At 44.1% G+C, this 23,680-nt stretch overlaps 1 protein-coding gene across 4 annotated transcripts in view; it reads right to left on the reverse strand.

Annotated features, from left to right (window-relative positions):
- The window catches only part of MYB (MYB proto-oncogene, transcription factor), a 45,624-nt gene that overhangs the window by 16,684 nt on the left and 5,260 nt on the right, over window positions 1-23,680 (reverse strand). Inside the window, exons 2-15 of one of the 4 annotated variants that reach the window (XM_038741401.1) lie at window positions 18,629-18,746; window positions 15,615-15,686; window positions 14,656-14,748; window positions 14,138-14,358; window positions 11,705-11,939; window positions 10,340-10,420; window positions 9,800-9,904; window positions 7,887-8,144; window positions 6,324-6,674; window positions 4,883-5,025; window positions 2,825-2,939; window positions 2,608-2,733; window positions 1,718-1,828; window positions 718-825 (exon numbers count right to left, since the gene is read on the reverse strand). In XM_038741401.1, the coding sequence (XP_038597329.1) occupies window positions 718-825; window positions 1,718-1,828; window positions 2,608-2,733; window positions 2,825-2,939; window positions 4,883-5,025; window positions 6,324-6,674; window positions 7,887-8,144; window positions 9,800-9,904; window positions 10,340-10,420; window positions 11,705-11,939; window positions 14,138-14,358; window positions 14,656-14,748; window positions 15,615-15,686; window positions 18,629-18,746 (2,137 nt within the window). The remainder of the gene's footprint in view (window positions 1-717; window positions 826-1,717; window positions 1,829-2,607; window positions 2,734-2,824; window positions 2,940-4,882; window positions 5,026-6,323; window positions 6,675-7,886; window positions 8,145-9,799; window positions 9,905-10,339; window positions 10,421-11,704; window positions 11,940-14,137; window positions 14,359-14,655; window positions 14,749-15,614; window positions 15,687-18,628; window positions 18,747-23,680) is intronic. The other 3 variants (XM_038741409.1, XM_038741417.1, XM_038741424.1) reach the window with 3 other exon arrangements.

The following is a 23,680-nucleotide window of genomic DNA, read 5'->3' on the forward strand; positions in this document are numbered from 1 at the left end:
TCCTCCCCCATTCACTTCACCAAACCATGTTAGTTCCCTCCTTCAAAGTCCACCTCATCTAGGAACATCCCCCCATCATTCTGGTTATGCCTGCCCCAGTCCACCTATGTAATGATCGACTTACTTACTTTTCATTTTACGTGTGTTTCTCTTTCCCCACTGAGCTTGACCATTGTTTCTTTTTTCTAAATGTAATGTCTGCCTACAGTGAGCACTGAATAAATATTGATGATAGTGACATTTTGGCTACAGACTAACAGCTATCTAAACTCACACCCGACAACAGACTGAGAGCCAACAATATGTCCTTCCTTCTCACAGAAAACATGTGTGAAGGAACACTCCTTTACGGGAAGATTGGAGAATGCTGGATCACCACTCCCTTCACCTCTTTCCTCCTCTGTGTACACCCTCTCTGGTCTCCACTGACAGACTGGTACTCAGAAATGGTTCTACGCCAGGGCAGCCCTGTGCCCAAGGGAGAGCAAGACAATCCCCCCCCAGCTAAACAAACTGGCAGGAAAAATGAAGGTATCTTATTTCAGGCCAATGACAGTCCCCTCTCCTTGTGGTAATGAGGAATCCAGACTGAATATAAGCTTCTAGACCAGAATCAATTACCTTTCAAGGGAACACCATGTTAAAACCAGGGGGCAATTTTTCCAAGAAATGCATGGATTTTAAAATATACTAGTGTCCACCCAAAGAGCAATTTACCTGTAAAGGGGCAGCCAATGACCTATTTCTAGGTGCGGCGAACGCTTTGAGAACACTGTCTTCCTCTTCTAACACCGGCATCATTAAAACAGAACTGGTAAGAAGATTCTAAACATACAAAGGATAATCGGGAAGTTAAGGAAGGCTGGGGTGGCACCAGATAAAAGCGACACCGTACAATCGCAACGCTGAACTCCTCCGTCCCGAAGGCCCACTGGACATGCCTGAGAGAAATTCTGCTTCTTGAAACTCTAAAGAGAATGGCTTCCTCCCATAGAGTCAAGTGTAAGCTCATTAAGGGCAGGGAATGTGTCTGCTAATTCTGTCGTACTGTACTCTCCCAAGCACTTAGTACAGTGCTCTGCACAGAGTAAATGCTCAATAAAAACCACTGACTGATTGATTCATTCCTTCAGTCGTATTTATTGAGTGCTTACTGTGTGTAGGGTATTGTACTAAGTGCTTGGAAAGTACATTGAAAGGGAGGTGAAAGATTAGGGACCCCAACTCTCAAACTCCTGACAGGTCACTGTCCTCTCAGATAATCCAGATCTGCCAGGGGCTCACATCTGTCCCAGAACTATTCGGTGCCAGGCCGGACTTCCCCCTGCCACTCAGAGAGAGGTTCCCCAACAGGGGCCTTGGGCAATCTGCTTGCAGCTGGCTTCTCCAGACCAGCCTGAGCCCTTGGGAGGCCCAGGATTTCTCCCGGTGCAGAGGATTCAAAATTGCCCCAGTGGAACGGCGGCATCCCTCTATAACTCAAACCCACTCTCATTTTCAGATCCAGCATTTTGACAACATCAGTTAAAGCTGGAGAATGATGGTCTTAAGGAAGAGAGGGTATTTGTGTTTGGGAGAGGAGATGCAGTTGAGAGGGCACAGAACTGAAGTTTTGGGGGGTTTTTTTGGTGGTTTGAAATTCACAGATTTCGTATTCAAATTCTGGGTGACTGTAATATCTGGGGAGAGGAATTGGGGTCTGATGGTTTATACATACTGGTACGTCTTCTATAGGAGATCCTTGGTTAAAGAGCTGTGTGTTCAAATTCTCTCCTTCCCAATGATTTGAGCAGAAGAAGTTCCCTGCTTTACCCGTTGGAGACTCCACCTAGAGTGAAGACAGATAGGAAGAGAAGAGTATTTTAAGGGCCATTGTTCATCTAAGGATGTGCACATCTCTAACTTGTTGCCACCGACTGTGGCAGGGAATGTGTCTGTTTATTGTTATACTGCACTCTACCAAGCGCTTAGTACAGTGTTCGGCACACAGTAAACACTCAATAAATACAACTGACTGACTGACTGAAATATGCTCAAACATATAGCTGAAGGTTGGAACTCTGAATTTCCCCTTTGCCAGTCCCTCTTCCTCTCCCAAACCGCATATCCCAATGCTGGCTCGGCCCACAGGCTAATGGCGAACACCTCAAGTTCTTTAGGTGCATCAGATTCTGCTATTTTTTAATTCAGTTTGTGAAATAGATGAATGTTCTTGTCATTCTCAATTTTCCCGGCTGCTCATCATCCACTTAATAATTAAGCCATGGCGGCTAGAAAGAAAGTTTGGAAAGAAGGAGGACAGCTTAGCTGACTGGCTTCTCTTCCTTTCTCCCATGGCACAACTGCTCATCCTGCGGCCGGGGGGAAGCAAGGAGAGAGTGCAGAGGGCGAAGGGGAAGTCAACGGGGGAGGAGGGGTCTTCATCCATCACAGGTGGGTGTCTGCATCCTTCCCCGGAACAGGAAGCTTGGGCATAAAGAGTCGAGAGCCACCCCAAAAGGACAGTGAGCCACTCAGGGGCGGGGAACATTGGACGAATGGAGGAGGATGAATGGGGACACATTGAGGGTCTTGTACTGATTTCCTTAAAAGGACAGCCTCCCTTACCTCTTGCTTGATTTTCTTCAATAAAGGTGGCCCGTTTTCGTGGAATCCAGGCACAATCCCAGATTCATCCGATTCCTGTTTGATGACATCCTGCATATCTTCCACCAGATGGGATGGGGTCTGTGGCTGAGGAGAAGGAGGAGAATTTTAGCATCAGACAAGAAATCCCATTTCTGATCATGTCAATCCCACTTAAGCTACCAGGGTTACCACTTACCAGCATCTTCAGGGGGCCGTACTTGATTTCTTGAGCTGCAAGAGCATTTTTGAATGGAGTAGGTGTTCTTGGAGAGCTCTCCAGGATTGACCTTTTGATAGCTGGAGTTCTAAAACTAGAAAAATAAAAAAAGTGAAGCAAGTCAGCATGAGCAACATCATAACATACTGCTATTGAATGAGTGTGGTATTTCTCATTCATACTTACCTGTTTTATGTGGAGTACTTATAGGTTCAATCCAAAAGCCTCGTCGGGTAAAGATTTGATTTTTATGTGTACATTCACTCTACCTTTTCAGAAAAAGTACTGTCCTACCATTCACTGCCTTTAAAACCGCTTAATCAGAAGGGAAGGAAGCATCTCAATGATAAATATACAAAAATTATTTCTTATCCTTATGGGATAACACTCTATTCCCTGCACTTGCAAAATTCCTACTAAAACCATTAGCCTGAAACACAGGCTTCTGGAAAAGGCTCTGAGATTTCTTAGGAAACACAGCACAGACTTATTCGCATGGCAGAACATAAACCTGAATATCGACACAGAATGAGAATTTAGTCCTTAGTGAAGATCATCTTGTCTATTTTCTGCTTCCTCTTACAAGTAGATTATTTTGTGTTTACCTCCCACATCAGATTGTAAACAACACAAGGCTTCCTCTCTTCTATCTCTATATCGCCTATCCTATCTCCCAAGAGTTTAACACAGTGCTCTGCACAAAGTCTTGTCTTGTCTAATGCTGTCGAGTCATTTCAAACCCATAGTAACTCCACGAACACATCTCTCCAAGAATACCCCACCTCCATCTGCAATCATTCTGGTAGTGTATCCAGAGAGCTTTCCTCCACACAGTAGGTGCTCAATAAATACTACTGATTGTTTGAAAAATCTTTTACTCCCACAAAACAGAATAAAATTAGGTAATGAAAGAGCCGCTTAAAAAAACCAAGAGAAATTTAGATTTAGAACTTTAGATAGGGATCTCAAGGCATCAGCTAATTTAGTTATTTTCACATTTTGGGGTTCATGTGCCAATCCAGTGGTTGGGGGAGGAAGGACTTCCCACTGGCAAGGGGAAAACAGTACCTGGGAAGATGTACATCCAAAAGGCAAACATCACTTATCCCCCAGGCACCCTTTGGAGCCACTTACATTAAAGTCTGTCTCCCTCTCTAGACTGTAAGCTTGTTGTGGACAAGGAACATGTATACCAACTCCGTTGTAGTGTACTCTCTCAAGTACTTAGTACAGTGCTCTGCATAGAGTAAGCACTTAATAAATCCATTGATGATGATGATGATGATGATGATGATGATGATGGCATTATCAGAGCCTGAATCCTGGGGTGGTTGGACCACTGGTCTGCTCCAGAAATGACACTGCTTTCGCTCTTTCTAGCAGGTAAGGAGGGAAGAGTTCTTCCTATTTTCCTGGCAGCTTTCCCCTTTTTAAGGATTTGTTGGGAATTTTCCTTCTGTTCCTGATTAGGCTACCCATATCCCCTCATCCTAGTTCCAAGTTGACTGACAAAGTCACACTGCACTTCTAGAACAGGAACATGGGACAGCAGTCCTGCTTTAAAAGTGATGTGGGTAGTCATGGTGGACCACCAATGGCCTGCAAGCCATATTTTAAGAACCACTGATTATTCTTCCCCTATCTTGCAGCAACTCTAAATGGGATTTATCACCTTGAACAGAGCCTTGGTGCAGACTGTATCTCAAAGACACTGCAGAAAACCAGGCAAGAAATTATAAAAAATGGCTCTATTTTCACACATTCTCTCTCTCTCTCTCTCTCTCTCTCTCTCTCACACACACACACACACACACACACACACCACATACACACACACCCATTCTAGTTCAAGAACGGCACCTATTCTTCATACAATCCTCGACTTCTAGGTGGGTCTGAACTAATACGTTTTGGCCAGCTCATCAGTACCTGTTTTATGTTTTAAAGTTAATCTAAACTACAATGAACTGGGAACAAGAACATATCTCAGTGAATGAATAAGATAACATCTATTACTAAAATAAAGTATGTACTTACATATTATTTTCCTTCTGAGGCTTAAGAGTTTGGTCTCTGTGAAATGGTGTTGTAACAGTCAATTTATGACCACAAAGTGGAGTGGAGGTTAAAGAAGGAGAGTCCATGTCCACATTTTCATGGCTATTTGAAGTGTTTAAAAACTGAAAAAAGAAAATATTTTAGATTCAAATCATAGCTTCTTATGGTAATCCTGCTGACTTAAGAAGAAATGAAAATGAAATCCTTTCCTGATAGCTACCAAGTATATTTTATTGTCCCATAATATAAACTAATAAATATGCTTCAGCACACTGATTATGGGATAAGGGCATTGTTTCAGGAGAGCACTTTCAATAATATGGGTATGATAAGTGATATACAACTCAGGGACTCTGGTGACAAAGTTGCAAAATATGGAAGAGGCTGTCACAATAAAATGTACTTGCCACCAGCCTACACAGTGGAATGGCGTTAACTTTTTAAAATCTAAAGAAGTCAATTAGGCAAGAATTTTTTGTGTTTTGTAAAGTCAATGTTGATCTTTCATATCAACTGCATTTACTTTCTCTGATTAACTCCATGTCCCAAGACAATTATTAAAGCTAGTTTAGGTTGCATGGATCATTCCAGAACATAATTTTCTGATTGGCCCAGTGAGACAACTCTACTGCAAAAACACCATTAATGCAGTGAGTTAAAGCCGTGTTTAAATCAACACAATAGATGTTATTGAAATTGTCATCAAAAAAGTGCCAAAACATGAATGTGGCTGGGTAAACATTATACCTATGCAACTCTCCAATCAACGAACAAGGTTTAATGTTTCAAGAGGTCTTTTTCTCATTTTTTTTTCTCAGTTACCAGGAAATAATTCAATCAGAAAAGGAAATTCAGTCACAAACTGCGTTCACGCAATGTTAACGGCTGCTTGACAAATGTTAGGAGATACAAAGTAAAGACGGAAGGTCTTTTCTCTAGGACGAAGTCATTTCTTCCCACGAATGAGTTTAGTCATAAATTGAGGATGGAGTGATACCCAGTACATTTTTGACTTTTGCTCCCAACCCGAACATTATCTAAACGCAGTTTGTTTTTTCCACCAGGTCAGTAAAATCACACTAAATGGCCAGAGATGCAGAGAGTGTTAAAAGGGAGAGAAACGTTAAATTCTGCTACTGAAGAAACAGAAGCAAAGGCCCACGTATCAACCATCATTCCTCCTTTCCAAACCACGGAGAATCAGAAGCAATTGAACTACAAAAATCATCAGTTAGCTTGCAGAGAACCTAAAATTGAGTGATAAAGATTGACCCAGAAGTGGCTAGCTAGATTCAAACGCGGAGTGAAATCAACGAGTGCAACAGTAATTAGTCATTTGTTCCAAGGATTAGTTTCTAAATTGTTAACACTCTGGTGACTGTTGAGAATTAGTAACATCTGCTCAGAAGTCTTGATCTACCTGGGAGGGAGAGAAGGGCAGGCTTTTGACAGGGGAACGCTTAGGCGTGGAACTGCTGACGTCAGCAAGTATGAAGGAGCTACTGCCTCCAGTGACCAAGGGGCTGGCATGCCCTCCTCTCTTTTTGTGCAGGATGACCAATGGAGCTGCGCTGTACTTGGCCGTAGACAAGAACTTGGAGGAGTCAAGAGAGCCCTGACTCAATATGCATTTGCTCGAGCCAGTGCTAGGGTATCCTTCGGGTCTACTTGGCTGAAGCTGAATTGCTTTGCCTGAGGGAGGTTTGCTAGGTGGAGTATCTGCTTCTTCAAAGAATTCAAAACTGCTGAGATCACACCATGATGAAGGATCCTGAAACGACGTGGGAGGTATGGAGCCATGAGACAGCGTGTGTGCATGATGTGGGCCACTCCACGCAAGCACAGCACTGAGAAAGAGAGGCCCATTACAAAGCAAACGCTCCGCCCCCGGGTTAATTCGGTCTCACCTCTTTAGGTGAGTCGCCTGACAGGTAACATAATAATAATAGTGATAATAATAATAATAATGGCATTTATTAAGCGCTTACTATGTGCAAAGCACTGTTCTAAGCGCTGGGGAGGTTACAAGGTGATCAGGTTGTCCCACGGGGGGCTCACAGTCTTAATCCCCATTTTACAGATGAGGGAACTGAGGCACAGAGAAGTGACTTGCCCAAAGTCACACAGCTGACAACTGGCGGAGCGGGGATTTGAACCCAGGAGCTTCTGACTCCAAAGCCCACGCTCTTTCCACTGAGCCACGCTGCTTCTCGGAGTGGGTTGTATGTACCTTGCCGGGCAGTGGCTGGCCTGTCATTCAGCACTAGAACTTCTGCCCTTAGAGCCTGAGTTCTTCATTTCTGCATAGCCCTCTTCAGAGACTGCCCTAACACGCATGCCAAATCTAGACACCTTCCCTAATGGGAAGGCACTACTAACTAGGAGCTGAAATGAAGTTTGTTGACACAAGAATTCAGTTAATACTCGAAAAACTGACATACTGACCTAACTCACACTCCCCAGGATGATTGGCTTTTAGAAGAAAACCCTGCGGCACTACCTAGCAAGCCTCACAGTTTTAGAATTCAGCCCACAATCTCCTAAATTCGAAAGGTCAGAGCTATTGACGGTCTACACCAAAGGAAGGCAGAATCCTTGAGACGATAAAAATGAACAGACTGCCCCCCGTGCCCTAAACTAAGCCCTAAGCCTGCATTTGCCTATTTCCTAAAAGATGGGTCACTAAACGATAAATGCAAAGCACGAGATTTTGACCCAGGTGGCCCACGAAACAATAGGTGGTCTGAACTAAAGATAACACTGTCAGATAATCAGCTGGAATGGGGCTCAGCACAAAATGGGCACTCAGGGTCACATTTCTGACTAAAGTGCATAACCAGACTGAAATCCTACTTCCAGCCTTGCCAGAATATAAGTTTGTACTAAGATATACGCAGGAGAAAACAAGAACACCTAAAGCACGGGAACTCCTCACTTCCCCTGGCCAAAACAACTCGACTCAGACCTTAAAATTGCTACTTACAGAATCTATAAGCTGAAGTGTTTCTGCGAATTCCAAGAGGTTCTTAACATTGTCTAAGATGTTGCCTTGGTGTACGATCATGCACCTCGCTGGAGATGCACTTTCTTCAGGTAAGCAGCCATGGTCTACTGGAGGAGATGGAGTAGAGTGGTGATGGTCTCCCAAACAGGAAATGGGCGCGTTGTCACCATGGGGTCTGGCGTGATCAGCCATCGCTGCGCTGTGCCAGGCTGGGTAGCTGGATGTGTGGTTCTGGGTCTAAGGGAAGAAGAGAAAAAAAAAAAAAAGAAAAAGTGGGGAGAAAAAAGGAAGGAGGAACTTAGCAATTAAGTTGCACAAGATGTCAGATGCTGTTGGAGGAAAGATAAAAGTCGTTTCATCATCTAAAACTTACGCCTATGAAACAGTTGTCAAGATGTTTCCTTTTATCAATGTAAGACCCTGCTTTTTAAGTAGAGGCCTATTTTCTCATCTTTGTGATTACCTTTAATGTCATCAGTTGGTTAAAATAGCAAATTGCATGGGTGCCCACCTGGGGTCCATGGACTCTCATGTACAGTATAGAAAAGATCGTATTTGCAGACTATTCCGAAAGTCCATAAAAGTTCCACAGATACTTTGTGCTGAGGATCGGGATGACCCGGTTAGCATTCTACTCTGCAAAAGGTTTAGGGATTTAAGAGTTAGAGTTGCTTTTGTTTGCATTTCTCTTTGCTTCTTCTATCCCTATCTAGTGCTACAGCTTACACCAATGCAATGAAGAGGCTGTCAAATCAACGTGGTTAGGAAAGCAGAAGAGCAAATTAACAGAAATCTCTTTCCAGGGTGATCATGCAACAGAAGAAATTGCAAAACATTAACTAAAGTTAAAAGTGGTCAAACTAACATATCATGCATACAATCAATTATTATTTTTAATTACTCATGAAAATATCTGCTGGCTATCACTTTTCTTTTTTTGTGATTGTTTAACTATATTACAAAGTAGAAGCTGCTTTACTAATTTACTACCTGATCACTACAAAGAGAATTCAGAATTCAGTAATAGCCAGCACTGGTTTCACGCATGCAACTAAAGGTTCTAGCATATTCACAGAGAAAACAAAATAAAAAAGACAAAAACAAAACAGAACGGGGCATGCACCAAGTCGAGTTTGAAGTTATGAAGAATGAAATATACATCTGAAGAGGGAATCGAACAGAAGAGAAAAATGGAATGATAAGGCACTACGTTTTCATTACAAGAAACTTGGCTCTTGAATATAAGGCAGATTCCCCCATGTTAGGAAGTCTGCTGAGACACCCACTTACTTCTTTTTGACCTTCTTTGATACTTTAAATTGTGTATGACACTTTGGAAAAACCAATTCAGTGATAATGATGTAATAATAATAATAATAATCATAGCAACAACAACAATAATAATAATAGTGGCATTTGTAAGCGTTTACTATGTTCTCGGCAGTGGGGTAAATATAAGTTAATCAGGTCGAGACAGTCCCCATCCCACATGGGGCTCACAGCCTAAGTAGGAAGGACATCAGATATGGGATCTCCATTTTACAGATGAGGAAACTGAGGCACAGAGAAGTAAAGTGACTTGCCCAGGATCACACAGCAGGCAAGTGGCAGAGCAGGGATTAGAACCCAGGCCCCCTGACTCCTAGGCCGGTGCTCTTTCCATTAGACGACGCTGTATCTCTATAACAATCCCTCACGCCACAAAAGAGAAAATGTCCCCCAGTCTTAGCGGATAAGTACATTTCCCTAACCAATTGCCATTTTATTGTGTTCTTCTTAATGGAAACATAGAGCCTTGATTAGTTTCACAATTAGAAGGGAAGGGAAAGTAAGAGAAAAGCACTGGAGTAAAGCTGCTATCCCTCCATCCAAGCACACAGTGACATTCTTACTGGTAATGCCTGCTGCCCTTTCAGTTCATTCTCAGTCGACATTAGTAGCAACTCTAATTCCTTTATTCGTTTTTCTTTCTCAGGGTCTTCATCATTATAGTGTCTCTGAAATTAAGAGTTGAGGGAAAAGAAAAGATAAAGGTCTGATTGGATGCTGTAAAGTAAAATGTTTGTGGCTTGCTCTCATTTGGTACCACAACCAAACTAGACTCAGAGGCGACACAAACACCGGCTGCATTTTTCCACTGTGAAACTTCTCGTTGAGTTTCATCCCAGGCATTAAAACGAGCAGCATCTAGGAAACCCGGGGTTCCACTGGAGGTGCTGGGGGAGGGGGTGTTTTGAGGTCTCCTCAGAAGAGCAGACTGTGTGTCAGAACTCCCTCCCCAGCCCCTTTCCCTGTCCATACCACTTTGGTAGGGTGAAAACGTGATTTTTGTGACAGGATAGTAGGCATTCAGTTGGTTTTTTTTTAATAGCTTTGGTTCTACATCAAACACTGACTCAATTCCCTCCTGAAATGATCTTTAAGTTATCTACCTGAATCGCCGCAGCAGCTGGCTGAGGAACATTGACAATATTTACATGCAATGCTACAGGATACGGGATCTGTCCAGGGACCTAAATCAAAGAGTAAGACATAATTCATGTCATTTGTGGTGCCACACGCTCCAGGAGAGCTAGCATTCCAATCTGAAACTCAGGAGTTTTGAAGGAACCCTAAAGAAGAATATGATTATTATGCACGGATCCAAGTTATGGACGAGTAAAAAAAAAAAAAAAATCAAGCTACTTTTCTACAAGACCGACGATACTAGTTGAGTGAATGTTGTTTCTGCCTTGTCTCATCTACTTGATTATAAGGCCCTTAAAGGCAAAAACCATATCCTTTAACATAACCACTGAGTACCTCAAACATTGCTATTTTATATACTGTGGGGGGAGGCGGGGACGAGGGCGCGAAATAAATATTTCTTCATCCACTGACGATGGTGAGAGTTTAATAGGAAGTGCCAAAATGTCCACAAACACATATAAATGAGGATGTACATGCTACAGACCAAACCCCTCCTCGCCCCACTCCCTGGATCGATAAGTTTGTAAACATCACTTGGTTCAAGCATTAATATAGAAAAAGTATGAATTCAGATCATTAACTCTCCAAAGATTTTAAATTCATTGCACTAAATTTCACTGTAATAATGTGGTATTCGTTAAGCCCTTACTCTATGCCAGGCACTGTACTAAGTGCTGGGGTGGAAACAAGCAATATTCTCCACTGTGATTTTTTTCTTTCCCAAAGACAAATCCAAAGATATCTAAAAGAGTGTTGGGAGAACTAGGAGTGGATTTGCATGTGATTTGCATGTGATTTGTGTATGCTTCCAGGGTCTGCAGATTATTCTCCAGCAATTTTGAAGCTTAAAATTTTGATTACTTCTACCCATGCTGTTATTAAAACACTTTTTTTCCTCGCTCCTCTCTCTTCATCAACCGTGAAGCCCACTTAGTGGCATCAGAAGTATATAGAACAGAGGCTCAGGACACACGCACACATCCAAAAAAAAATTAGAGAAAAGGACAGCGAGATGCAAAGGGCCTCCAGAACTACCTTCTAGATCCAAGGATAGAGAACTTGGGTCTACAACAGAGACTTGCTAAATATATCTGGAGTTTACTCTCTAGGTCTCTATGGAAAATATTCGGAAGATATTACCTTATCCGCAACATCATATGGCCACTCAAAAATTAAAGCAAGTCCCCTTGTTATAAAGTTGTTTTTATCTCCCCACCCTAGCCCTCGTGTTCTATCCCTATGTCAAATCAGATGATGCAAAACAAGCTTCTAACTGGAAAGCAAACAATCCTTGAAAAAGCTAAAGCAAATGGTTTCCATCAGCTTACATTTTGTGCTTCAGAGATGTGATAATAGGAATAGTCATTGGCAACTGGGGGCTGTGCAGCTGGGGGGAGCTGGGAAGAGGGTGGGGTGTGGGTAAAGCCCATTAAATGATTGTTCTTCTGAAAGCTTGTGGCTACTGTAGGCTGGTTGGCTTTGGAAGACTCCTGCAGATAACCCTCCTGTTCAACCTTTCGACGCATTGTAGAATTCCAGTGGTTCTTGATAGCATTATCAGTTCTGCACAGAGAATATATGAACATAAAAAGTTTCTATTCAGATTAAGTTAAATGACAGAAAACTGTTCCTAGCAGACATCAAATTTACTGTTGTATCACATGGCGTTTCATTTTTTCCACCTCCCTCAGCTCAGCCTTTGAAAGAAACCACTGTACACACGTACGGGTTCCTTATTCATTCCATTTCCCCAAATGGAAAGAATTCCATCTCGGCACCTTTTCATTTCCTTAATAAAGAGAAAGTTTCACCGCAACAGTGGTGGAGATTAATGTGAGTCAAGTAACCTGAACTGCTCGGAAAGGTTCTGCCCAACTAGGAAAACAACCACTTGACTGCTGTTTCAATGCCAACTCTCTAGGTAGCCAATGATAAAGTCTTGCATGGGCTGCAGCAATCGCTAGCCCACCCAACTCACGCCAAGTCCCAAAACAGAGGCCAGACCCTCCCCAAGGATCCCCAGGCCCAAGCAAGGCACGGCGGGTTCTTATTTCTGGAGGGGGCTGGGGTGGCACATCGTTATTCTTTGATTTCCAGACAGCATCCACGGACTTCCATGAATGGGTGATGCTCTGGTACCTGCCACTAACCCCCGAAATGAGGAGGACCCCCAAAACAGAATTAGGCTAGCTAGCGACTCCTCCTTCAGGCCCACAGGACTTATGTACATAGCTGTAATTTATTTTGATGTCTGTCTTCCCCTTTAAGACTACAAGTTCCTTGTGGGCAGGGATCGTGTCTACCAATTCTACAGTTCTGTATTCTCCCGAGCCCTTAGTACAGTGCTCTGCACACAGTAAGTGCACTTAGAACAGTGCTTGGCACTTAGTAAGCACTTAACAAGTACCACAATAATAATTTTTGTTATTAATAGTATCATTATTAGGCACTCAATAAATACCACTGATTGACTGATTGACTTATAGTCCAAAACTGATCCTGACATTTCCTGGCCTGGACCCAGTCCACTCGGAACTACCTGATAGCATTGGAGATGGAATTGTAGGCATGTAAAATACATGTCACTTCTGGGGAAAAAAGAACACCATACCCTCCTTGGTGGGAGCATTAGACAGACATTGGAGTGAAGAGTCTGCAAGGGAGTAAAGGCACCGATCTTTGATTTTCTAACTGGGCAACTTATGCAGCGATAAGGGGCCACTCAGTTCCACCAGAACGTGTGTTTGCACTACACAGAATGGCTGGAACGTGACAGCAGAATTAGGGAATGTGCTTCTGACAACACAGGCCTGACAGGATACAATGCAACATGAGGCCTGAAGAACAGTTGTGTGGATGTGCACAGCAGCAGACACAATACAAATTACAAACCAAGGTTTCCTTAACGTGGGGCTCTGTGAGAGCATGGCCCCACACTATAGGAGCATTGGGTGTGTACTCTTCAGAGAAATAAAATAGTTTCTTAACTGAGAAAATAAACTGTTTTAAGTCTTCCACTGTTCTGACCTTAAAAAAGAGCCAAAGGGAAAGAATGTTATTTTCAAGTACTCAGATATGACCTCTCTGCTGCAATTTTTTTTTTTTTTTTTGGTTTTCCACTTTTACCCAGTGGTATTTGCAAGTATTTTTTACTTTACTATACTTTGAGGAGCAGCATGGCTTAGTGGAAAAGAAAGAGTCAGAGGACTTGGGTTCCAATCCTGGCTCCGCCATTTGTCGGCAGTGGGACCTTGAGCAAATCACTTTACCTCTCTGTGCTTCAGTTCCCTCATCTGTAAATGAGGATTAAAACTGTGGGCCCTATGTGGGACAGTGACTGGGTCCAACCTGATTATCGTGTATCTACCTCAGCGCTTGGTACAGTGCCTGGCACATAATGAGCACTTAACAAACACCATTAAAAAATAATAAAACAATGAAACACCAGCTACAAATACTTTTTTAGAAAAATAATGTCTCCTTTCACTGCATCTCATCAAAAGAAGTTTGGGGGTTTCTGCCGTAGCTAAAAAAGCAGGGCACTGGTTCTTACTATTTAAACTTCATTTACTTAAGAGTAATGCGATAATATTTCGAAGCCATTGTTTCCTTAATCTTAAGGAAAAACAACCCTCGAATCTTTGACCCAGCGCATGACATGTGATGAAGAAGTGTGCAATTCACCCAGTGGACATTTAAAACACAACACTCAAGCCCCACTCCCTTTCCTTTCCCGCTTAAAAGCGATTACACATTATTACCGTCCAGGAAGTAACTTAGCGATTTCTGCCCATCTGTTCCCCAGCCTCTTGTGTGCCTGGTAAATAATTCTGTCTTCCTCTTCGGTCCAGGAGGTTTTCTTAACTTCTGGATTCAAGTGGTTGTGCCACCTCTCCCTGCACTGCTTTCCAATCCTCCCCTTCAAGTGCTTGGCAATAACAGACCAACGCTTCGGACCGTATTTCTGCACGAGCTCTATCACCTTCAGACAAACATGCAAAAACCACCCGGGTTTTAGTGTTGCATAATGAATCAGTGCAAACGTTCTGCCGCGCTGCGGCAGCTTCAGTGGAATTCTTCCAGAGACGCTTTATTCAAATAGGTGCCCACAGTCCTGGGTTTTCTCTTTAAATAGTTTGTGAAGTTGGAAAAAAAGAACAACGACAACAACAACAAAAAACACAGCCACGATGGGTGTGCACGTGTGGGCAACGGATCAATAAGGGAGTTATCTTCAAGATTTGAAATAGGCGCGGGGGCGGGGGGCTGAGGTACTTACTCTCTGATCCTCTTCCTTAGTCCAGGGACCCTTTATTAGCTCAGGATTTAGTACCTTCTGCCATCGGTGCTGGCACTGTACGTCTGTCCGATTCTAAAAAGATAAAACAAAATGCGTAAGTCAAATGCTCTCTAACTAGAATTGTCAGGTTCACAGGTGACACTGTTGCCGGTGAGAGTGTATTGCTAGGTGTGAGTGTACTGGAGATGTACTTGAAGATTTCATGGCCGAGGTCCCTCACATATGAGATGAGAGGAAAACAGCAGGTGATTTTCTTTTCGAGGCATTTCAACTCCAATCAGAATCTTCTGAACTGCTCAGAACTTGTAAGGGAGGTCTGCCAATTCTTGAAATGATAGGGGAGGTCAAAGGTGGGCCCGGTCCTATAAATCCTCAATTTTCAAGGGCATGGCCTACGCACACCAGCCCCTGCCCCCACCCCAACTGCAGATTAAACCAACAGAATTTGCATATACCTCCAGCCAATCTAACTTAATTTTTAGCCAGCTACTAACTGGGTTAGCAGAATGCTTCATACGATGGCATCTTCAAGCTGCAGTGCCCAATCAGATGTTACAATATTTAAAAGAAACACCATTCTTTGGGAGCGACCATCACACTTGATTGAAACGTGTTTCTTTTCTGAACTTAGACATTTGACCTGCGTTATTAAGTTAATCATTTACTGGGCAACAAATTACCACGTTCCCACTTTATACTTCCTTCAGAAATCAAGGAAATGAAGGACCATGTGAGTCAGTCTCTTCAAAGTTCCTCAGAAATCCACCAATATTTCCAAAACCTCCTGTTTTTTCTCCTCAAGAGACTATAGGTAAAGAGGAGAACTCCACCCAGTTGCTTAAACAGTTCACATAATCAAATATATTCTATTATTTTGGAAAAGAGGTACAAATTTTACTCCCACAAGATTTAAATAACCAAAGCAAATCTTCACTTACAGGCAGAAAATTGGCAATAACTTTCCAGTCGTCTGTGCCATTCTGTTCCACTAGTTTCTTTAGCTTCTCATCCTGAGACATTTAAAGTCAACAGTGTTAGTTGGAACAATTGCAGTGAACCGATCAACCCAATATGAAAATAGAAAAATAATTACCTATGCCCAGATAAAAATTAATCTTTGCAAGATACTTTCCAAATGCTCTGGATAATTTTGAATTTCTTTGAAGGAAATAAAACCAGTAAACCTCAATTGAGACTGAATACTGCAGATATTTCAATATTGCAGGATATTAGGATCGTAAATGTATTAACGTGATCCTGACTGCCATGCCTAGTTCTTACCTGTGGAATCTCTCCAGGTGCTTGGTATAGTGCTCTGTGCATGGTGTGCTCTTTCCTCATTGTGGACGGGGAATGCCACTATTTATTGTTGCACTATACTTTCCCAAGAGTTTAGTACAGTGCTCTGCATACAGTAAGCGCTCAATAAATACGATCGAATGGATGAATATATTCCTGAGACTACCTTGAGTAACAGCACCTGTGGTGTCTGCATACTGAAGTGGGGCAATGCCTGGGGTGGGAGGAGAGGTGGGGTCAGAGGAGGTGCTGGCCTGAACTTCTCTGGGGATGTCTTCTGGCTGTCTCCCGTTCGTGACAGGCTGCTTATTGTCGCACGTCAAATGGGGCCAGCAAAGAGAGTTCCATTACCGTCTGTCCGACACATGAAGACTGTTATGGGCTTCCGACGGTACCCAGCAGATCCATCGACCAATCGTAGTTATTGAGCCACTATTGAATGCGCTGTGCTAAGCCCTTGGAGGAGTGCGGTAGTGTCAGAAGACACGATCTGTGCCCCCAAGGGCCTTATAATCTAGTAGAGAAGCTCAGCATCTAGCAGATGTTCCATTTTTCCCTGTTTAAGCCTGATTACAGGGGAGAATGGCAATAATTTGATGAGAAAAAACTGCCCTTGTCTTCTGCACCAAAATTTGGTGTTTTCCAACAGGAAGAGAACAGGGCCTACTGTGAATCTAGTCAATTCTTTTCATCTGTTGTTGGGTAGGGACCGTCTCTATGTGTTGCCGACTTGTACTTCCCAAGCGCTTAGTACAGTGCTCTACACACAGTAAGCACTCAATAAATGCGATTGAATGAATGAATGAATGAATCTGAAGAAGAGGACCCTTTCCCTTCGACTTCCCAACAGAATTTCTTTACTCACAGCCAAAACGCAGAGTGCCACTCAATGGAAACGAGTAGATAATTTCACAGCACGAAGCATACCCCGCCATAAGACCGCAGGCATGGGGTTTTTCCATTGCTTCCTAAAGAGACCGCTGTCCAGCACTGCTCCTCTAATGCGGTTTCCAAACATCTGGCTCATTATAATGGCCCAAAAGGTCAGAAATGATCCTTACCCTACACCGATCGACGGTCAATCAGTGGCAATTACTGAGTGCTTCTTGTGTGCAGAGCAGTACACTGAATGCTTGGGAGCGTATGATCCAACAGACTCAGCAGACGTGTTCCCTGTCCACAAGGAGCTTACAGTCTAGAGGAAGAAGTTATAGTCTACCGCCTAGAATGGTGTTTATCCAGCTTGGGGTCAGATATCCCAGGACAGGGAGAAGAGGAGGGGAGTGGCAGAGGATAAGGATCAGCACTGCTGCACTCCGGAGAGTTGACGCATCGTCAAGACCCTTTTCGGGCCCTTATTCCCTGCCAGGCCTTAAGAACTGCAGCGATGCCAAGAGGAGAGCAAAGTGTGTCCTATTCTCGATTTTGACAGAGTACGGAGAAAGAGGGCCTTAGGGGCAGGGAGTTCAACTTTTCCAACAGGCCTTCCCTAGTTAACACTCATTTCCCCTTTCCTTTCTGCCACTTCACCACTTCAGGGTCACCTACGCACTAGGGTACACACCTGCCGAGTCCTGGGCCAGTAGCATTTACATACACATCTTTAACCTGGGTTGCTTTCCCCCTACCTATGACTGATTTATGGGGCTGCCTCTACCAGCTAGACTGTAAGATCCTTGAGGACAGGGATGATGTGGACTAACTCTACCGTACTCTCCCTAGAACTTAGTACAGAGCTCGGCACAGAGTAAGCACTTGATAAAAACTATTAATTGACTGGTTGAGAATAAAAGATTTGAGAACTGCTTTTCCAATTGTTCATTAGGAGGAACCCTGATGGGGTAGAGGAGTATTTGATTTCTAGGCCCCAGGTAAGGTTAACTTTTTGTAGGGGACTACTGAAGCAAAATGGGGTCCCAACCTGGAAGAGATGATTAGTCCACCTTAAAATGAAACCAGTGGCGAGCTCTGTGGCTAACTCTTGCCAGGTAACAACTATTTTACTGCATTTAACCTGTGTCTTTTCAGAGCAAATGCTATCTGAACCTTTAGCCAACGAACATTAAGAGGATCTGATGCTAGTACTTTGCCCCACACTGAAATTCAGCACAAAGAGAAAAAATGTGATATCGATATTGTGCAAACAGGGTGCTTTGCATTGAGAGTGCGTTCTCAAGCATGTCCCCTACTGGGCCCAGGGAACTGCTTGATTGACAGGTGCTGCCTAGGGGTGCTGGTGGTTCTTGGTAATGTTTCAGTTGTTAAGACCGATCATCAAAAATGTCACGCTCTTTTATTCAATGAAATCGCTTTTTGGCTGAAACACTGTTTTTTTCTATTACCATAGAAATCAAGGGAGTAGTGCTACTACAAGGTTTCTAGGTGAGCAGAAGCGTTTATGTCGTAGTCAGTTGCTGCGGTCAAACAAATGGCTACGACTGTTACTGCTCAGTGGAGGGATTTCTTCAAAATGAAGCGCTCTCTAAGGGTCTGCCAACCATAGAAGCAGGGTGGGGCGGGGGGGCAAGGGGGAGTTTGGGAATACCACCCACCATCTTTTCAGTTTGGTTTATTTGGACTCCAGTTGCCGTTTCAAAGGAATACTGGAAAATCTCAAGGTTGAAATCACGCCGTAGCAAAATTAACCAGTTACCTCTTCACGGGTCCACCTAGTTTTCCCCAAATGACGTTTCCCGGCCTTGGGAAGCAGTCCGTCATAGTCATGATCATACATCTCAATTTCTTCGTCATCCTCATCGCTGCTGTATATGCTACGGAAATAAATGGGAGCGGACACAGAATGGAACAAGAGGATTTAAACTACTGAACTGCAAAACATATATGCACATATACACACACAAAAAGCCCTCGACAATCTTTACAAAGGTTACAGAGATAAAAGTTTGAAAACTTGCACAACGAGATTTTATTCTGCATTCTGTTGTTCTAGCATTCTGAACTGGTTCTGCTGTTTTTGGTATCCACAGATACAGGCAAAAAGCTGGCACCCTTCTTATTACTGTGCATGTTTAGACCTGCTCACACTGTTAGATCAGTGACAAATTACACATTTGGCAATCTTTCAACCAATCGAGGTTTAAATATAAAACACGCTGTTTAGGACAATAAAGAGAATAAGAGCCCATGTACTTTAAACAAGAGCATACTCAAAACCTTTAGTCTACGCCACGTCTTTTGAAGAACACTTTCACAGGCACAACAAACCAAACCAATTATACCAACCTGAGAGAGTTGGAGTTTTTTCAAAAGGACAAAAAAAGTTCACGGAGTAACACTATTCAATAATATCATTATAGTTATCCCTGTAGGATTTAGAAGATCTGGGACACCTAAAAGGACGGGCTTTTCTAAGCAGCTAGAACTAAGACTATCAAATGATCAACTGTTTTGTAAATAAACACTAATGTCAAGCCCTCCCACGGTTCACCATCATTTAGGGCAAACCTATGGGCAAATTGAGGATTTATGGTTTCCAGAGCAACCAGGTGAACTACCTGCCATTTCATAACCATTGTATTGCCAATTTACCCTTTCCTCTCTCTACCCAAATGGTATTTGAGGCTCCTGCAATTCATTTACCTCAGGACTAAGGGATTTATTTCCCTAGAGGCATCTGTAGGATAAAAAGGAACCTATTAGCATACCCAAAGAAGTCTTAACCTCTCTAGTTAACTAAAATAAAGAACTTATGATTTCTTTTGAAGGACACTTTTTTTAATGTATCAAACATTAGCTGACGGTGGTGGCTGTTTCACAACCTCAATGTTTTTAGGTTCTTTTAGATTACTATTTAAAATTTACAAGCGTAAAGACAAAGCGTTGATGAGACATTTTTTAGAAACCTTTCCAAACTCAATCCATCAAAGACAGATAGATTTAGACAATAAGGTCGGTATGGGCACGGAGCGTTTCTACCAACTCTGTTACACCGTTCTCTCCCGAGAACTTAGTACAGTGCTCTGCACAGAGCAAGTGCTCAATCAATATGACTGATCGATCACATGATATTTGGAATGACGAGTTTGGGACTAATAAAATGATGACCCGAACCCACCAAAAAATAAAATAAAACCTTATATTAATGACCCACATTTTGCCTTGCAAACCAGCACTCACTAGAATTGGAATTGAGATAGTTTCCCTCGGTTGGAATTTCTTATTATACTTTCCCTCATGTTTAGCCTAGTGTTCAGGATGCTGTAACCCAAACTTGGAAAATAATTTCCAAACAAACTGGGGTGGGGATGGGTGATTAGAACTCTGTAGTAAATTCCTTTCAAGATCCACAAGATCTAAAATCTAAAATACAGGCCAAGAAGGAGGGCACTGCTTCACACAGCAGCAAGCGCATTATTGGCATCTGGGAAATGTTGATCGGCAATCCCGGGAACAGAAAGAGTCATTCCGCACACTCACGGATGAAATGCAAAAATAGAGAAAGGACTTCCGTAAGGACACAAATGAAAACTGGGATCTAGCCAATGGCTAATAAGGACTCCGGAGCCAAGTCCGTGATGCTCTGTGACATAGTGGGCCCCGTCTCGTGAAACTCCCGGAACGAAGGGCAGGTGGGAGAGCTGCGACAACTCCGTGCCTCAACTTTTTATTCATTCACTCATTCGATGGTATTTATTGAGCACTCGCTGTGTGCAAAGCACCGTACTAAGCGCTCGGGAGAGCACAATTTAACAACAGACACATTCCTGCCCACAACGAGCTCACGGTCTAGAGGGAGCTCACCGAGTTACGCAGGCCTAGGGTAGGGAGATGGGGTTGAGGGTGGGGATTCTGCCCCGAAGCGATAGCTCGTGCCCAGAGACTTCTCCACCAAAGCAGGTGAAAGCAGCCAAAGCCATGCCTGCTGGTTGGCCCTCCAAGGCTACTGCCAGGCCTCGTTAGGTGCAGCGTGCCTCAGTGGAAAGAGCAAGGGCTTGGGAGTCAGAGGTCATGGGTTCAAATCCCGGCTCCGCCGATTATCAGCTGCGTGACTTTGGGCAAGTCACTTAACTTCTCTGGGCCTCAGTTCCCTCATCTGTAAAATGGGGATTAAGACTGTGAGCCCCACGTGGGACAACCTGATCACCTTGTATCCCCCCCAGCGCTTAGAACACTGCTTTGCACATAGTAAGCGCCTAACAAATAATAATAATAATAATAATGATGGCATTTTATTAAGTTATCACCATTATTATTATTATTAGGTGGCCCATTTCCCCTCCTGCTGCTGTGATTGCTGCCTGGTGACGGGCGTGGCCAGGTAGTTTCCTGGACGCTGCCAGGTGGAATCACACACCTGAGCAGCAGCAGCATTGCAGCACAGCACTGCAGCAACACTGCTGCAGCCCCCGGGAGGGGGAGGGAAACCGGGGATGAGGAATTAGTGGGGGGGAAAACGCAACTGAGGAAGATCAACAACCCGAAGAGTCGCGACTTGACTTGACGCTTTGCATTTGAAGATTTCCTCGTTGAAGGGGAGGAAGCCCCGGGTCGCATCTGTAGCATGATTAATTTCTCCCGGGGGCCCTCAAATAACTTTTCATTTTTATCTGCTGCCGCCGACAAGATCTGGGCCCAGCAGCCGGCGCCCTATCAAAGGCTCCCTGAAACGGTACAGGCGCTGTGCCCCCACCTGCTAGGCCGGGAGTGTGGTTAAAGAGTCTCTACCATTATGAATCTTGTATTTTGTCAAGGAAACAAACTGAACGACACTAAAAAAAAAAAAAAGAAGAAGAAGAAAAAAAAGAAAGAAAGAAGTCGGGGGAGGTGGAGGAGGGTGGAGAGAGGAAATGACATGTGGTTGCTCCTGTGATTCTGGAAACGGGGGTTCAAAGTCTTGTCGAGTTGACCCGATTAACCACCTTGCTCATCTCCCAGGTGCCCCAGCCTACATACACTACACACACACACACACATAGACACACAACACACACAAAACACACACACACACACCCCACCCCTCCTCCCTCCCCACTTCCCGGTGTCCCAGGTGAGATGAGCCCTTGGAACAGCGCTTGGCACACTGCAAGCGCTGAACAAATAGCCTGTTGTGGGGCAGGGCTCGTCTCCCTTTAGCGCTGTATTGGACTGTCATTCAATCGCATTCATGGAGCGCTGACTGTGGGCAGAGCACTGTCCTAAGCGCTTGGGAGAGTACAAGTCAACCACAGACAGACACATTCCTGCCCACAACAGGCTCCAGGGGCTTAGGAGAGCGCAATAAGTGCTCAATAAATGCGACTGAATGGATGAAGAGCAAACACCATATTAAGAATTATTATTATTCTTATTATTATTGTTATTATAAGGACCCTGCGAGCACATTCCCTTGTGGAATTCCTCCTTTCATCCCCACCACCCCCTTCATCAAGCCGCCCCCTGGACTCCTTGCTCTTGCGGGAATAAATCGCAATCAGACCATGAGCTCATGGGCAGCGATAGTCCCTCTTCATTGCTGTACTGGACTCCCCCAAGCGCTTAGTACAGTGTTCTGCACCCAGTAAGCGCTCAATAAATACAACCGGACAAGTAGGAGCCCAGCCCATCCCTTCCCGCTGCAACACTAATAAAGTTCCGGAAGAACTGGACTTTCCAAGCACTTAGTCCAGCGCTCTGCACACAGTAAGCGCTCAATGAATACGACTGAATGAATGATCAATAAATACAATTGAATGAATGAATGACTTCGCCCTTTGCCGCCTCTCTAGGGCTGTTGTGTTGTTTTGTGTTGTTTTGTGTTGTCTCTCTTCTCCCCCCACCAACCCCCCAACATACTTGCTTCCCCCTGTCCCACACCCACGCTTTTTGCAACTCGCCGCCAGGAACTTGGCTAATAATAATAATAATAACAATAATAATAATCTAGAGGAGGAGGGAAAGGAGGGAAAGGGGGAGGGAATGCAGATTTGCGGGGGCGCTCTGGAAAGGAATCGGGGTGCCGGGATCTCGGGAGGAGGAGGAAGAGGAGGAAGAGAAGGAGGAGGAGAAGGAGGAGGAGGAGGAGGAGGAGGAAGAGAGTGAGTTTGGGAGCAGATCCAACGCACAGCTCCGGGATCCTTCCAGCGCTTAGAACAGTGCTTGGCACATAGTAGGCGCTTAACAAATATTATTATTATCATTATTATTATTATTATTATTAAGGAAACACACCCCGGACCCCCCCACACACCCACCCAGGCACCCCACAGAACCCAGGAGAGCCTCCCTCCCCTCCCAAACCCAGGCGGGAAGGAACCAGAAGGGGCTGTGAGCAATGTGCTGGCTCCCAAGGACTTCCCGGAGGGCTTCCCGGGGGTGGTGTGAGCTCCCCTCCCCCGGGTGGGATGGGGGGAGGCCAGGAAGCCTGGGTCCAGGGATGCAGGAGCCCAAGCCGCTGGCAAAGTGACAGATCCTGACAGTCCCCACCCCCCTCCGTGTGGGCAGGGACGGTCTCTCTTCATTGCTGAATTGTCCTTTCCCAGCGCTTAGCGCAGCGCTCTGCACGCCGCAAGCGCTCAATAAATACGACTGAATGAAGGAATGAAGGAGCTGAAAGGCATCACATCCCCCTTCTAGACTGTGAGCCCGTTATTGGGTAGGGATGGTCTCTCACTGCTGCCAAATGGTACTTCCCCAGCGCTTAGTACAGTGCTCTGAACACAGTAAGCGCTCAATAAAATATTTGATGGTAAGGACACCTGTCTACTTG

The sequence above is a fragment of the Tachyglossus aculeatus genome, chromosome 2 (genome assembly GCF_015852505.1).
Source record: "Tachyglossus aculeatus isolate mTacAcu1 chromosome 2, mTacAcu1.pri, whole genome shotgun sequence".
Taxonomy (NCBI): Eukaryota; Metazoa; Chordata; class Mammalia; order Monotremata; family Tachyglossidae; genus Tachyglossus; species Tachyglossus aculeatus.